The following is a 16,288-nucleotide window of genomic DNA, read 5'->3' as shown; positions in this document are numbered from 1 at the left end:
GTGCCCCTCATGACGGCACACCCAGAGCACGAGGAGGAAGAACCTACTCGTGTGCTGGCGGTCTTGTGTGCGGCATCCACACGCAGCTACCAACTCATTGATGTAACAAGTGGAATCCCATGGCCACCAGGATCTTCTGCCTTGCTGCAGGCGCTTGACACATGCGCTAGGCAAACTCTTTTATTTTTTTTCATCGATCTGATAGAAAAAAAAATCAGTTTGGACGGGTAGAGCGCCGAAGGGATCGATCTGACAGAAAAAAAAATTAGTTAGTAGCTTCAAGTTTTGTTGGACAAGCTAGAAAGCACTTGAGCATCCATCATTATTCCTAACTCAACAATTCCACACCACAGGCCTGTGATGCTGAAAATTGATTCAGAACCAGCAGCATCGAAAAATAATGACAACTTTCAAACGAACAGTACAGCTAGCTGACAGTAGTACATGAAACGAGAAGACTGGAGCCGGTCGGCGGCCGACAGATGTGTGTATCGTCTAGATTTCTTCAGCAGAGACATGTAATATCCAACTGAAACGTCGTGGTACCAGCTACGAGTATGTAATGCTGCTGGAGATTCATAAAAGGAGGCAACTGCATGACTTTGTACTTGGCCTTGATCATGTGCTGCTGCTGCTGCTCCCACCGTTCCCCTCCTCCTCCTCCTCCTCCTCCGGCTCATCAAATATCAACCCTGCATCTTTGTAAACCTTGATGTTGGCTACAGGACGTCGTGGGTGCATGTCAGCCGTGTCCCTCAGCGCGGACTCAGCAGCCCTTCGGTCGGATTCCTTAGCACCGAACCCCCCAATATCTACAGAGATTTCTTTGAGGCCTGGTAGGTGCTCGATGCCAGCAGGCACAGCTCCGTACCTGTCCCATCCCTTTGCATTGAAACATAGCTCGAGTCTTTCGAGCTTGGGCATTGTCTCTGCCTCAAAGGTCAGGTACGATATCCTGCCACAGATGACTCTAAAATGCTTCAGAACAGGGAATAATCCACTTCCTCCAGGGATGATGATGATCTTATCTTCAGGAGTTCTAAGGATGTGCAAAACCAGGTGGATAAGGGAGGGCAGCTGTGAAAGAATTCCAAAATCATCCTCCAACACCTCCTGAACAGTGAGATACAGGTCATAGATGCTATGGAGCTGGCCAATCCACTTTGGAACCCTCGAGAACCACGGTACGTACTTTGCATGGAAGCTTTGCAGATGGAAGAAATAAGCTGGGACTGAACACCATACATCGAAGCAGCTTCTGACAAGATCATTATCACTACGAATATGTAGATGTCTGAGGTTGCAAAGATTTTCGAGGGCGTGCACAACTTCCCAACATCTCGCAGCAGTCTCATCTCCAGATTTACTGTAGCGGTAGCCCCAGCTGATTTCAAGATTTGTCAGATTTGTCAGTTCTCTCAGACCCTTGATACTGTCCAATGAGTTGCCCAAATCAAACTGGCCTAGAGTACGCAAAGATTTCATGTTACCAATCCTATCAGGCAATATTACATGATCAGGAACAGCCAAATGCAACAACCGGCTCAAATTAAAAATATCTGATGGTAGTTTCTGAAGCCGTGTTCGTTCATTTAATTTTATTCCATTTCCTATGTCAAACGTTTCCAGTTGCTGGAGATCCCCAATTTTACTAGGTAACTCCACAATGTAACCTTTTGCTACGATCTTTAAGAATCTTAACTGAAACAGATGACGTATCTCAGTAAAGTCTAGCAATGGATCTGACTTGGGCCATCCTGAAATTTCAACTCCTAGAACTCGGAGATGCTTGAACAGTTTAAAAGAGAGCAACTGCGAGGAGGTACCAAATCTTGCTAGTGTACGTATTTGGGATAGCTGGACAGATCTCGCTGCAGCGTCAGCAGTGTCATTTGTTGCATCATCCAGGTTGAGAGAGATCCGGCGGATCTTGTTTTGATGCCCTGTCATGTCTTGCATATCATCCATTATAGTTATGAAATTCTCTTCTCTAGACTTATGTAATATAAGATCGAGCATCATATCATGTACCCGGCAAGATATTACCTCACCATTATAGTCTGTATCTACAGGCTGAATCATACTTCTATTGATAAGCTCATTAAAATAGCTCTTTGCAATATCCTCTGGATCTATCCCACGATCTCTACATATAAATCCTTCAGCAACCCATTGCCTAGTCAAATCATTCTTGTCAATTGTGTAGTCTTCTGGATAAATACCAAGATATAGCATGCAAGTCTTCAAATAATGAGGAAGATTTATGTAGCTGAGATTCAATATTTGTCTCATGCCTTCCAAGCTTGGGCTCACTTCAAAGTTGGAGCCTAGAGACTTCCGTACATACTCCCACTGCTCCTTTTTAAGCTTGTTTGGCTGATTGGCTAACAGGCTAGATGTTGTGATAATTGCAAGTGGCAAGCCACCACATTTTTTCAAAATTTCAGACGACACTTCGTTCAAATATGAAGGGCACATATCCTCTGAACCAAATATTCTTTTGAGGAATAAGCTTCTTGAGTCTTGGTCACTAAGGGCCTTCATTTTGTAAACACATTCAATGTGATTACTACAGCAAGCTCTAGCCACAGCCTCAATTCTGGTAGTTGTTATTACTCTGCTACCATTCGTGTTCTCCGGAAGAGCACATCTGATAATATCCCATGCAGAAGCATCCCAGATGTCATCGATTACAATGAGGTACCTGCCATGTAAATACATATGGAGTGTAGCAACCATCATGACAGAGTAAATGAAGACATGAAAGTATATCATCACTAAAGATCAAAAATAACAAGAAGAAAAACACAATTATCCCTACTCTGTTCCTTTCTTCTCATCCACTCAGTGAAAGATTGAGGAACATCGTTCCCCATTGTCTATTTCATCTTTTCTTTATTTTTTAAAAAGAAGTAGCTTTGTTCTGTGGGCTACACTGAAGGGGCATGGGATGTCAGAACAACCTGTCTGGTGCTAAAATTGAGCAAACGATGGCTCATGGGCCTTGCTCTGTTTTTCAAGTAACAATTCTCAAAACTGAATCATATATACTTAATTAGGCAGTGGTGAGAATGAAATGCTAATTGGAGGGGTGCAATTTGAAGAATAGAAATGAAAAGCAATATTCAGAGTTCTGATAACAATTTAAACCTTTTGTGTATTTTATAAGGGTTTCTCTGTTTTTCATATGCTAATAATGAATATTTTAACAGATCTGATAAAGTACAAAACCATTGAATGCAGATTCCAAGTAATGTGAATGCTAACAAACATCCATTATACATTTAAGGATACAACACATACTAGTCAGCCACAAGAAACCAACGTCTAGAGAACAAATCTAGACACCTCATATTATAAAGTTCTAAAGAATACTATGGTGCTAAAGAAGAATAGCTTCAAAATAAAAAAGAAAGTTTCATATCAGAAATCACTCAGAGCACAATTACTTTGAGACGCGCGTACCTCTTGTCCAATAGGAAATTTTTCAGTGCAATGATCAATTCAGACTCTTCCCACATTTCAATGTTGGTGTCCTTAGGAGCTATAAATCCAGCTTGAGATAATATGCTTCTCAGAATCTTCCTAATGTTTGGTTTTTGGGACACAGAAACAAAAGCTCGAGACTGGAACTTCTCCTCAAGCTTGTGATAAATCTCATTTGCAAGCGTAGTCTTTCCGAGACCTCCAAAGCCCACAATAGAGAGCACCTTTAGCTGATGCGCAGGCACACCCTCTCCATCCATCAACTGAATCAGCTGGTCTCTTGGTCCCTTGACACCGACAAGGCTCGTCGTCTCCGCATGGAGCGCCAACAAGCGAGGATCGATGGTTGTGTTGTTTTGCTTTGGGACAGTGTCGTCAATCTTGTACCTCGTGCGCCGCTCACTTGCCTCCTTGACACGGATCTTAAGGCCTTCAAACTCTTTTGCAATCTCATGCCTAGTGTTCATTGTTGTCAGCAACTTGGTGCTCCTGGTGATGAACCCTTTGAATCCGTGTGGCTTGCTGGAGTCACGTTCCACGCGGAGCATGAACTCGCTGATGCTGTCCTCGATGTCATAGGACAGCTCGCGAACCTCCTTGGCCCAGCACTTGTCTTGCTCGTCAGGCTCCTCTGAATCCGAGATCTTCTTCAGGAAGACATACATGCTCTCGAGCTCAGCTTTTAGGAACATGATCTGCCCCTTATCTTCTTTGAGCAACTTGTACTCGGCTGTGAGCAGCTCACCAAGCTTTCGAAGCAGGGAGCCCATGGCGCCGCCCGATGCGCTCACCACCGCAGCCTCCATGGCCTCCTCTTTCCTCTCTTTGCTTGCTCTCACTGTGACCGTGTGCAGTTTTCTCTGTGGTGCACTGTGAGGGCAGCTGGACAAGATCGAATCATGGGGCTGGAAAACCGAACTCCAAACTCTGTTGGACTTGAGCGAATAAACAATTCATATTGATCGGGACAACCATTTCTTGCCGACGTTTTGGGGAACGAGGAGAGCAGTGGTTGGGAGGAGTCGAGGACGTCCTCAACTACATCTCCTTCGCGGCAGTCCCCTCCTCAACAGCTTCTTCTCCGGCCTTGGATCGAACTGCTTGCATGGCTTTTCCACTGCAACCCCTCTTCGACTAGGCACACTTTGTTGGAGGAGGACGACGAGCTCCTGCTTGATTTGTGGAGGAGGGAGAAGAGGATCTCTGACTTGATCTGTGGAAGAAGAGGAGGCAGATCTGACACAGCCACTACAAGCTTGATTTGTGGTCAATTTTATAGATCCGTGGCTGATTTAGAAGGGATGGGGAATAGATAGAACGTTGGGAACTGGAGGGAGATGGGCAGATGGGGAAGGAGTGGAAGAACCTTCGTGGAGGAGAAAGGAGACGGCGACACAAGAGAAAGGTGGCGGTGTGGGGCGGAGCAGTGGAGATAGGGTGCGCTGGTGATTTGGTGAACAAGAAGCGAGGAGAGAAAGAGTTGTATTTTTTTTTTGAAAAACTACACTGGAGCCCTCGTAGTCCAAGGGCAGACGATTTCGCCGACTGGCTAGGACCATATCTGATGTGATTGAGAGAAAATTAGAAGAGAGAAGACTCGCTAGCTAGCGGTGTAACAAGAGGTAGGCAAGTTTACGAGAGAGAATGTGAACTAGTATTCTTTTTTTTTCTCTCTCACTAATAACTCAGCTGGTGATCTCGCCAAGTCTGCTGAGGATGCTCGAATCGTCCTCGCCGTCGATATTTTCCTCCCCAAAATCGACGCTGATATTATTCCAATGATCTTTTTTCACATGTGATCAGTGTTCTCTTTAGCATAAAGTAAAGTCGTACTAATGGAGAATAGGGTGCCCACTTCACGATACCAGTTCAAAAGGAAACAAAGTTGATAGGTATACATGTGGATGCCAATTGTGCGTCTTCTGGTTTGCTCATCCTAAAAGTCTTTCCACGACCCTTTTTTTTCTTTAGCTGCCCACGACCGTCAGTTGCTGACAAAATAATCTAAAGTTGAACAGTAAATACATACATATCAATACGACCCACAACGATGGATGGGTTGTATGGCCCAGTAGGGCCATGGATAGTGAGAATCAAAGATAAATTAGATTATATGCTTATGGAAAATCTTAAATAAGCCTATGGAAAATCGAGTTAGGAGAAATCTGATTGTTGAACCAGCCGTAAGAAAACATTAAATTTGTATAAATTGTTGAACCAGATAGAGGTTAACACAGTAACAGCCTCGCTCAAAAGTTATAAGAACAAATATTAACATGTCTATTTCAAAAATATAGTTCCATTGCCGGGATTTGAACCCGGGTCGCCTGGGTGAAAGCCAGGTATCCTAACCGGACTAGACGACAATGGATGTTGTGACTGTTACGCGAGATTAATTCTTAATTACGCTTGCTCTCAACCTGACAGCCCTGTGGAACTCTGCTCATGGTTTCATGGTTTTGGAAGCTGACCGTTCAGATCTGGCTTGAACCTTGCTTTTGAACACTTTGTTGCTTTGTGCGAGTAAGGTTCGTCTGTGAATGTCAACTGGCCAGGTACCCACCGGCGGACCTATGTAGAGGCGAAACGGGGTACCGGCTCCCCTTGGCCAAGAAATCTTCTTTAAGATAGGCTATACCAGCGCAGTTGTACATCAATATGTTAGCTCAATTAACACTAATTGGCCCCTGCTTCCAATTGGCTCACGTTCCGCCACTGCTGGTATCTGTTTAATAAAGGAACACATGTACACATTTTACTTCTGATTGCTAGACTTCTTAGAGGGATTCAAAGATGAAACAACTCATAATGGGGTTGTGGTGTCAAAGATGCTGCCTGGAAATTAACAACTGCAAGAAACACACCGAGACAGCTCCAGCTCTCTCCTGACCAAGTTGTGCAGAGCAGAAGCTGAGACATGCTGTATTCAGCGGGTCCATTCTCGCCACCTCCCGTCTCATCTTTCGCCATTTGGAACACAGCGCAGTACACAGTACTTCATGCTTTACTCGTGCTGCAAACATCTCCGTGTTTTATTGCTGTACTTCCAAAATTAAAATCAGTTTTTGTAGTAGCACTGTGTTAATTTTTTTGTTTTTTTTGGACCCTCCAGCTTTTCCTATATACACTACACCACTACCATACTACTCCAGCGTTTCCCAGTACACACCACTCCATACTGCAACTATCTGCATCCACTAGTAGCTAGCCAGTGATATTAGTCACGAAACAGAGAGGCCACCAATTAAGCAAGAGAGAGCTGTTTATTGATCAGTTTGGCTTGTTACTCGTCCAGAAATGATGATCGAGCGCAAATACATTCTGAGAATGGCTGGCATCTGGGAAAATGTTCTGACAAATCTTTGATCATCTTGTGCATTCTTGTTGCTACTGTGTCCCTTGCAACGGGCAACATACAAATCGAGCTGAGGCTAGCGATGGAGAAGCACCGCTCAGTGGACGACGACATGGGAATTCCACCCCACCACATGGGCTATCTGCATCCACTAGCCGGTGATTTATATTAGTCACGAAACAGAGAAGCCACCAATTAAGCAAGAGAGAGCTGGTTCAGTTGTTGGCTTGTTGCTCGTCCGGAAATGGTGATCGCGTCCAAATACATTCTGAGAAGAGCATGGCTGGCATCTGGGAAAATGTTCCGATATATACTGAAACATCTTGTGTATTGTTGTGCGGGTGTCCCTTGCAACGGGCAACATGCAAATCGAGCTAACAGTTCAATGGACGACATGGGAATTCCACCCCACCTGCATGGACTAGTGCTGCAAGTGCAGAAAGGATTTTAAGAACATGAATAGGGTAATTAAGATGCATGTCTCGATATGTCTTGTAGGAAAATTACTATAATTTTAATTAGAGGAAATCATGTTGTAATTTAATGTGCCTGCTTGGATTATACAAATAGATAAAAACTACCATCTTTTTTTTCTTTACCCCATTTCCATTATCAGAACGGAAATACAAGAAGTTCAGAAAAGAAACCCTCTGATTCAGACTAAACTGAAAGGGACTGAACAACATGCCCGAGATTCCCAATAAAAAAATACCATCCTATCTGAACTAATTTACCTGGGAAACAAAAATTTCAACAAAATGTACTCCCTTTATATATACTATAACTACACGACGATGGTCACAGTATGTAGATATGTCCGTGCAGCACACAGCAGCTACACTTCACTACTTATTAATGGTACTTAATTAATATCTAACCTAACACGTCTCGATAAAATCACATGCCTGTATATAAATGTTGGAGAAATCCAATGGACCAACAAGGTTTCCCTTCTCATTTTCCCATCTACTGATCGAAAATAACTGATTCAGAAACAATCGGGGCAGGGGGAGAGAAACACAAGATCGAACCAACAAATGCAACTCGATCCAAAGCTGTTGTTGGCTTGCATGCAAGGGATCGAATGGAAATGGGATGCACCGAGGAAAGAATGGTCGCGGCTTGGTACTCTGATGGATTCACACTGCTGGGAGTCAGCATGACGCATGCGGTGTGAGAACCGTGAGGCGGCGCGCGCTGGAAGATGATGGCAGAGTTGATAGTAGAGGCTACTAGCTAGTATTATACGCATGGCACCGACCGGAAGCACGGCGGCAGACGAGAGGATGGAACAGGATTAATGAATCATGGCAACACGGCAACACCCTCCTGCACGCACCTGATGACATGTAAATCGATTGTCCACGCGTACTCTCTTTGACGCGAACCGACGAACCTACATGCTGGATCCATGGGAAGCTTCAGGAAAGGTGTGCAGTGTGCTATGGCTAGTGAACAATAAACAATGATGGTCTTACTCTCCAAACTTACTGCAGATTTAGGGGTTATTTTAAATGACAATGGAGCTGTGTAATTCATATACAAATTTAAAAGGTTGCTTCGTATTATTTATCATAATAGTATAGGTGGGTAATTTAGATGAACGTTAGGAGGTTACTTCAAATTATTTCTCATAACAGCAAAGGTGATTAATATAAATACATATCTACAGGATTCCTTTAGAGTATTTTTTATTATGGTAGAGGTGGGTAAAACAAATTTAAATAAATAATAGATTTCAGCGGTTGATTATTCGTATAAATGATGATTAGAATCCTACTGAATTGATGGTCGGTTGTTACCAAAAAAAAAAAAAAACTGTCGACGAGGTTCTTGCCAAGCACAACACATTACTACACCAAGTGTGTTTGTTTAATTTGTTTGTTTCTTTGCCAAAATTGAAGTACATGTTCTTAACGCAACCCACATGCTCGTGACCTCTATCAGGCGATGAGGGAGCATTATATTGGCATCTGCTTCTTCAATATATATACCACCCACTCCACATACTGCAACTCTCTGCATCCGACTAGCCAGTGATATTAGTCTCGATCGAGACAAAGAGGACACCAAGCAAGAGATCCAGAATCAAGAGCTGTCCAGCCGTTGCTGGCTTCTTGCTCGTTATACATTTTAAGAATGGCTGGCATCTGGAGAAATGCTCTGAGAGATTCTGGATCAAACTGCGTGTTGTTGTGAGGGTGTCCCCTGCAACGGTAACATACAAATGGAGCTTAGGCTAGCGAAGGAGGAGAAGCAAAGTTCAATGGACGAGATGGAAACGCCACCCCACCAAATTTAGAGCAGGAGCCATGCCAAACATGCCCTAAGTGTGTAAAGGCTTAGGCAACAAAGGCATCTGTCGTGCATAAGTGTGCGCAAATTGCGAGAATATTAGAGGAAATCAAATCATGTTTTAATTTAATGTTGCTGCTTGGATTACACAAATAAATAAAATCTACCATCCTATTTGAACTGTAATTTTCATCGGAAAATTTCGACAAATTTACTCCCTCCGTAACCGCGACGATCGATATAAATGTCCGTGCACCACAGAGCAGGCAGTTAAACCTCTGTACTACTTACTATTAGCTACTAATATCCAACCTAACACGTCTGGATGAAATCACGTGCCTATAAATACTCGAGAAAGAAATCCTATTGACCACCAGCCCACCACACACGCACACACTACTCATCATGTATGTATGCGCCCGTTCTATTAGTCTTAGCTTTCTCTAGGCAGGCTTCCTTCGTTCTCATGTTCCCGTCTACTGAAAACTGGTTAAGAAACAATTAAGGAAAAACATAACGAGCAACAAGTACAACTCCAAATTAAGTTCTTGTCGAGCATGCAGCAAGGGAGTGGAAATGGGTGGCACCGAGGAAAGAATGGTCGCGAGGAGATTCTCTGGAGCCACGGTGCTGAAGTTTGTATCATGATCAGGGAATTGTCAGTCAGAGCGGGGCGAAGATGGTGGTAGAGTTCATCATGGAGGACGTTACAACGGTTCCTCTTGGCCCTTGGCGGGATGAACTGTCTCACATCCGTCTGTCCATGCGGAAATTGATGCAGCAGGTAGGTACAGCCTCGACCAGAGAGATAAGAAAAAAACGACAGATAGAAGAAGCAAAGATGCGGATCCCCTTCTGCTTTTCATTCCATCTCTCAATTCTGTTCGTGAAGACAGCTTCGGGCACTGGCCATGATTCCCGACTGCAGTAGAGCTTCGCGTCAGTAGCGAGCGCCGCCGCCGATTGCAGCAGCAGCAATGTAGCAAGTAGCAACACACCTAATGCATGTATATTTTCTACTCATTAGAGGGCTCATTTTGGTGCTGACACTGACACTGTAGTAACCAATGGCAGAATTAAGGAAGATGGCTCCATTGAGTTGTGGACAAAAGCACAAGATGACGACTCCGGTCGACTTGAGCAATCATTTCTGAATCTTAGTGGAATTATTTGTCGCCCGTTTGGTATGAACAGCCAGATTCCCCATTCCTAGCCTGAACGACACTTCCCATAAGAACAAGATTGTTTAAGCTGTCCACAGGTTTAGTCAACTGATGGGAAGATTGCACAGGTTTAGTCAACCCACTGAGATCCAAAGAAAGAAACAGGCCAACCTAGTCAATCAATGACTGCTCAGATGCACGTGCCTGCTCTAAGACTAGTCCAAAATTAAGATGTATTAGTAATGCTCTATGGAAGAAATTTTTTTATAATCTAGGAGACAAAGGGACATTGTAGTTTCTACTGGCAGCAATGTGTTACTGAAGCATCAGATGCTTTTACACCTGAACGACTGGCTCACTGGTCTGCAGCCTTCAAGCGTACTGAAACCCCATGTTTCTGACAAAATTATCTTCAGCTGTAAGATGATGATTTCAGGCTATTGGGGTTTCAGTATTATACCGGGGACTTTTTGACTCTTGCAAATTGAGGCAGCTTATTGGGGCTTTGTTACTCAAGCATGTATCCTGATCACTGGTGCTCTGTTGTGGTCTCAATTTCAAGTTTCAACGCAGTATGAACGCCATCACCAGCTCATCATCAAAACTGATGAAGTGATCAGTAACACTAACAAAACAGATGAATTTGTTTACCATGCCTTGGTGCTACACTCCATTTGCATATCATTTTCCTCAGAATTCATGTGCTCTTATGTGGCTGTGTCACCAACAAGTGACCACCTCGGATCCCTTGATCTTCTCTGATGCTCTGCTCAAAGTTTTATAGTCCCTGTTCTGCACAGCTAACATGGGGTCATGTAGACTTCTGAGAAACGGCCTTTTGCTTGTGTCTCAAAGTTGGGTCGCTTCGCTTTGGCAAGGCTGGAAATGGAATTTAGTCGATCTACTTAGCTCTGAATTTCTTCTGCTCGAGCATGCAGCAGAATATGCTGACTTTGGAGGTGAAGCAGAGGAAGAATAAGACGAGATTGATCACTTTGGTTAGCATGAGCGATCTTATCAGGTTTCATGACGCATGAGGTTAAACACTCCTGCTTTCCTTAATTAAATAGTAAATTTATCAGGATTAATCTACCGCGCGCATGCAGTGACATCAACTTTTTTGACAGCACCAAATTTTCTCTGACCATATTGCCTTTTTTCTTTATTGACAACTTCATGCCGTGCATCAGAACTTCAGAAAGGTAGGAGAGTACTTATATAGTCTTTAGAGATGGAATGCAAGTTCAACAGAAAATTCATGGTCCCTGTTGGATTATCATTGTTACTATTATGTGGCATGATGTGAATAGTTTGATCCAAAGAGAAGACAGAAAAAAGTTTCAGTAAATTTTGTAGTTGAGCACTTCAACTACTTCTTAAAAAAGAAGAGAAAGGGACCAAATTTAGCCATTGAATTGAATTCTAAGCTCATCACTCTTATAGCTGAAAATGGACTCTTAACGGCCAGTTTTAGGACATGAAAAATGATTTTTCACAAGTTTCCATAAACTGAAAATTTATCTATTAGATACGCACTCTGTAGCTTGCGGTGTAATTTAGGCAGTGCTACAGGAAAAAACAAAGGAAGTCAAAGAGAATCGACTAATTGGAGCATACCTTGTGACAGAAACACTTGCGATAGTCTGATTATAATCAGGATAAGGACGAATGCCTACTAAAAGATCTCTATACACTTAAGATTGGAAAAAAAAAGTTACATAATTATATGATTGCAGGATATAGAGCCAGCTTAGATCAACTCAAAAATAGCCTAAATAATTGTTTCTAACTGTGGCTGTGTTGATTGCTTTTTTTTTTGGGTAGGGATCATCCAAAGAGAGTAGAATATATATGTAAGATACTTGACACAAATCATGTGCACTGCAAGATGTGTACAAAAACAAGTGGAGATCACATGGCTTCGCATTACGAGAAGGATACAATATCAGTAGAATCCCGGACCAAAATTGAAACACCACAAAAGAGGATGAGAAAGGCTTATGTTTGATGAAACTGAGTAACAGACAATAGAGGTGCTAGAATTTGTGGGAGCACACGAGAGTTTCGTAAGTATATTTTCTTTTAGAAATTCATAATTTTTGTTCAAGAAAATACGCCAGATCTTTTAACCGGAATATCTGAACAACCAGGATAGTGCTACACCATAAAACAGATGATGTACTCGTTGGACGCTTGGAAGGAAGTCTTGCAATGCTATGCATACAAGCAACATTCAGTCTAGAGAGAGGTCAATTTGTGGGCCGTAAATGTAATGTTTTCTCTAACCATTACCAAAGGAAAGAGGCACTCAGATTTTTCTGTATGCCAAAATTTCCTGGATGACCACGAGTACCAAGTGCCAGGTTAAAACATCGGTTTCCTCCTCTTACAACTCCACAGCTGTTGACTGCATTTTCGTCCAGGCTGAAAATGATGGACTCAACCATCACACTTTTCCAAGCCTGGAAATGTTCAGCATCTTTTTTCTTTGTTCCCATGCTTGTTAAGGTCGCATGCATCTGTTCTCATGAGCATGTAGTTATTTTGAAGTAACATGCGTAGGTGTGTCACTTTCCTAGAAGTGAATAATCTATGGCAACAGTTTAAGTCGTATGAATGCTTTAAGATTCTTCAGCTCCAGCCGTACAACTAGTAAAGGGGGACTGATTTTCTTACCTAATCCGAAGCTTCTCCAAGTTTTGTCGTTCCAAATGTAAGTTACACTTTAATTTGAGACAAATCCGCACATACCTTTCCACCCGACATAAAACAGCATTAGAATTTGTCTGTCAAGAATTTTTTTTTATCAACCCTTTACTCAGTAGAAAAATTATGTATAGCTTTTACATCCTGAGTTTTTCTTCCTGAAACTATTTTCCTGTTAATTCGAAGAGACAACCGTGGTCTCAAATCACGACAACAACTGGCCATAAAGAGAAATTACACAAGTCAACAAAAAAAGTAGCAAACGTACTCCAAAATATATGATAGATACCATTCAGGCCAGAAATTACAGTAATTTGCAAATAAGCAAAAGGATCCAATTTGAGAGAAAAATCTAGTAAATTATTTTTGCTCCTATAATGCAATGACACGTAGCTGTCCTTCTATCTAGGAAAAAAAATCTACTAGTAAACTGGTTGGTATTGGTAAATGAAGTCCTGGCTGAAACTAAGACATGTTGTTGTAGGAATTACCACTCACCCTCATTTGTGGTAAAAAAGAAAAAGGCTAGCAGATAATTCACCCCTGCAGAATTAAAAGGACTAGCTCTTAAACAAATCAATTACACTCCTACAGAGTCAAGGGGCATGACCTCTGCCTTGACTTGGCACAACATAGTGTTGATGTGCTCAACCATAGAAAAAAAAGCTGGCCCTCATCTGATAAATTCCTACAGCTCAAAAGATCAGAACGAGTCCTCAACCCTAAAAAAAAAAGTACCACTGACTTGATCTGTTAAATTCAGGAAATGAAATGAGAAAGTTCAACTTATAAGGCCAAAATTCCACTGACTTGACTTGGGCGAAAATTTCTAACATCTTAATCTTTGTCTATGTTTAGTTCAACGTATGACCACTCGTTTAAATATGAACCAATCAAGAAGAGGCCATCCAAACATATTAATACAGCGTTTAATAACCAAGTCCGTATGACCGTACACAGCCTCCATTTGGCCCCATCACCATGTATGGCATGTAAGCAGCTATCTTAGCCCTAGAAGCAAGAACAAAAGCTCCTAAGGCCAGCCATGGAGGAGGAGAAGCCGTCGGAAAGGGTCAAGGAGGGCGGCGGCGGAGTGGAAGTCGGAACTGAAGATGATGATGATTTGGTGTTTCCTGGGTACCGGTTCCATCCGACGGACCAGGAGCTCGTGGGATTCTACCTTGCGAGGAAGGTGGAGAAGAAGGGCATCAGTATTGACATCATCAAGGAGGTCGACATCTACAAGCACGACCCCTGGGATCTTCCAAGTAAGTTTTGAACTTTTGATTGATTGTGTTCTTCTGTGATGGAAGCATGGATCGATCGGAGCTAACAGCTAACTGTGTGGAGGCATGATGAATAATATGCAGATGAAGCTCGGCATGTGGTGCAGGGTGCAGGAGACAAAGAAGACTGGTACTTCTTCTGCCTGCGTGGCCGCAAGTACAGGAACAGCATCCGGCCCAACCGCGTCACCGGCTCCGGCTTCTGGAAGGCCACCGGCATCGACAAGCCCATACACGGCGGCGCCGGCGGCGAGTGCCTCGGGCTCAAGAAGTCCCTCGTCTACTACCGCGGCAGCGCCGGCAGGGGCACCAAGACCGACTGGATGATGCACGAGTTCCGCCTCCCTTCATCGACGGCATCAGCCGAGCTCCAAGATGCAGTCAGTACTAACAATTTCAGATCAAACTCGCTCTAGTCATCATCACAGATAAACCGAAACACAATTGTTAATAATTCTTTGTTCATGTCTAATCACACAGGAAATATGGACGATATGCCGGATCTTCAAGAGGAACATGTCCTACACCTACAGTAGGAGGCGCCAGCAGCAGCAGAAACGAGACCACGGCAGCAAACGAAGCCATCAGCAGCAGCAGCAGCAGTTGCAGTATTACTATGACTATCGCTATCACCATCAGCACGGCGCTTCCATGACGAGGAGCAGCTTCGATTATTCGTCAGAGGCGAGCGAGGCTTATCCCACTGACCACCACCAGCCGTTCCTGCTGCACGGTTTCCATGGCGCGTCATCAGCCAAAACAACAGCGACAGCTTCATCAGGATTGATGGGAGCTCCTTTGCTGCCATCGATGTCAGTGTGGAGCGAGCTGACGACCTTCAGAGACAGCGGTAGCACCTGGGACGAGCTCGGGAGGATCATGGAGATCTGACGACGGATGCAATGCAACCTGTCTACATGTAAATACGATCGCTAGCTTGCATGGCTGTGTGGCATTAGTTTTACATTTCTCGTATGTTTTATGAACACGAGTGTGGCTGCATATGGTACTCATCACCAGATCGGATATGTAGTTTGGTACATCCTCCTGAACTCGTTATTATGCTTCAACACGTGTCCGCTTCTCATTGGGACGATTATGAGTCACTGGCTTGCCGAAACCGGCATGTATATCCAACATCACTGCAGATAATTGAGGCCATGACTCCACTCCCTATCTAGGCGTGGGTGGTGAAAGTAGTAGTAGTGGACTGTGTGGATGCTAAGAAGTCCATAATAACACTGAGTTTTTATTTTTATTTTTCATGGATGGTAGTGTAATAACTGTGTGTATGTTTAGTGTCTTCTTAATGCATATAGGAGTCAGCTTCCATACATATAAATCAGTAGGAGTAAAATGGTAAATATATGGAACATCGGAGATTTTGCCCCTACTATAAGACTTTCAATGGTCATTTTGTCCATGTGTTTTTTCTAAATTGGTGATTTTATACCAGCTTCTTTGGATTGAATCTACCGTTTATCCCTATTTTTGATGTTCCTTAGATGGAACCAGATTATAAGTGAATAAAAAAATAAAAAGTTGTGTATGTGAATGGGTTGAGGCCTTGAGGGGAGGAGACGTGGTATATGAAACACAACCACTTTGGTGACCATCTCCACTCGGCAGCTTGCGATCCGGCTGTACCTCTCAGTTTATTCGAAGCGACGAACGTGATGGCTGGTGAATCGAGTGTGGCGGGTGGGGGAACACAAAAATATCAGTCTTTGTGACTTCGGCGTGCAATAACTTATTTTGTACTTAACGAATTTGAATCATTCGTTCTTTTGGTTAAATTGTGCATTATGAACATGCCTTCTTCTGGTGTTTCATCCACTAAAACAAGTTTTCTTTACTACAACTGCATGCATGAAGAGTAAATTTGAAGGTGGGCACTGATCGTCCTTCAGCCCCAGGTCGTTTTGAATTTTTTGATAGCATTATTTACTTGCGGCCTAGTATACGACTTGCATGTGATTGGCCCGGTGCGTGTAAAG

At 43.2% G+C, this 16,288-nt stretch overlaps 2 protein-coding genes and 1 non-coding gene across 3 annotated transcripts; 1 reads left to right on the top strand and 2 right to left on the bottom strand.

Moving 5' to 3' along the window:
• Nucleotides 1–294: 294 nt before the first annotated feature.
• LOC112884934 (putative disease resistance RPP13-like protein 3) lies at nt 295–4,946 on the bottom strand. The gene is made up of 2 exons (XM_025950583.1): nt 3,466–4,946; nt 295–2,704 (listed from the first exon to the last, which is right to left on the bottom strand). The coding sequence occupies exons 1-2, from the start codon at nt 4,290–4,292 to the stop codon at nt 619–621; spliced, it is 2,913 nt and encodes a 970-aa protein (XP_025806368.1). The 5' UTR covers nt 4,293–4,946; the 3' UTR covers nt 295–618.
• An 837-nt stretch (nt 4,947–5,783) lies between these two features.
• TRNAE-UUC lies at nt 5,784–5,857 on the bottom strand. The gene has a single exon. It is a non-coding gene; the product is annotated as a tRNA-Glu (tRNA).
• An 8,081-nt stretch (nt 5,858–13,938) lies between these two features.
• Nucleotides 13,939–15,525, top strand: LOC112887123 (transcription factor JUNGBRUNNEN 1-like). Its single transcript, XM_025953216.1, has 3 exons — nt 13,939–14,273; nt 14,376–14,671; nt 14,772–15,525. The coding sequence occupies exons 1-3, from the start codon at nt 14,051–14,053 to the stop codon at nt 15,180–15,182; spliced, it is 930 nt and encodes a 309-aa protein (XP_025809001.1). The 5' UTR covers nt 13,939–14,050; the 3' UTR covers nt 15,183–15,525.
• The last annotated feature ends 763 nt before the right edge of the window (nt 15,526–16,288 follow it).

Source organism: Panicum hallii, chromosome 3 (genome assembly GCF_002211085.1).
Source record: "Panicum hallii strain FIL2 chromosome 3, PHallii_v3.1, whole genome shotgun sequence".
In the NCBI taxonomy this organism is placed as follows: Eukaryota; Viridiplantae; Streptophyta; class Magnoliopsida; order Poales; family Poaceae; genus Panicum; species Panicum hallii.
Note: the sequence above shows the minus strand (reverse complement) of the source record. Positions and strands in the feature narration are given on the sequence as shown.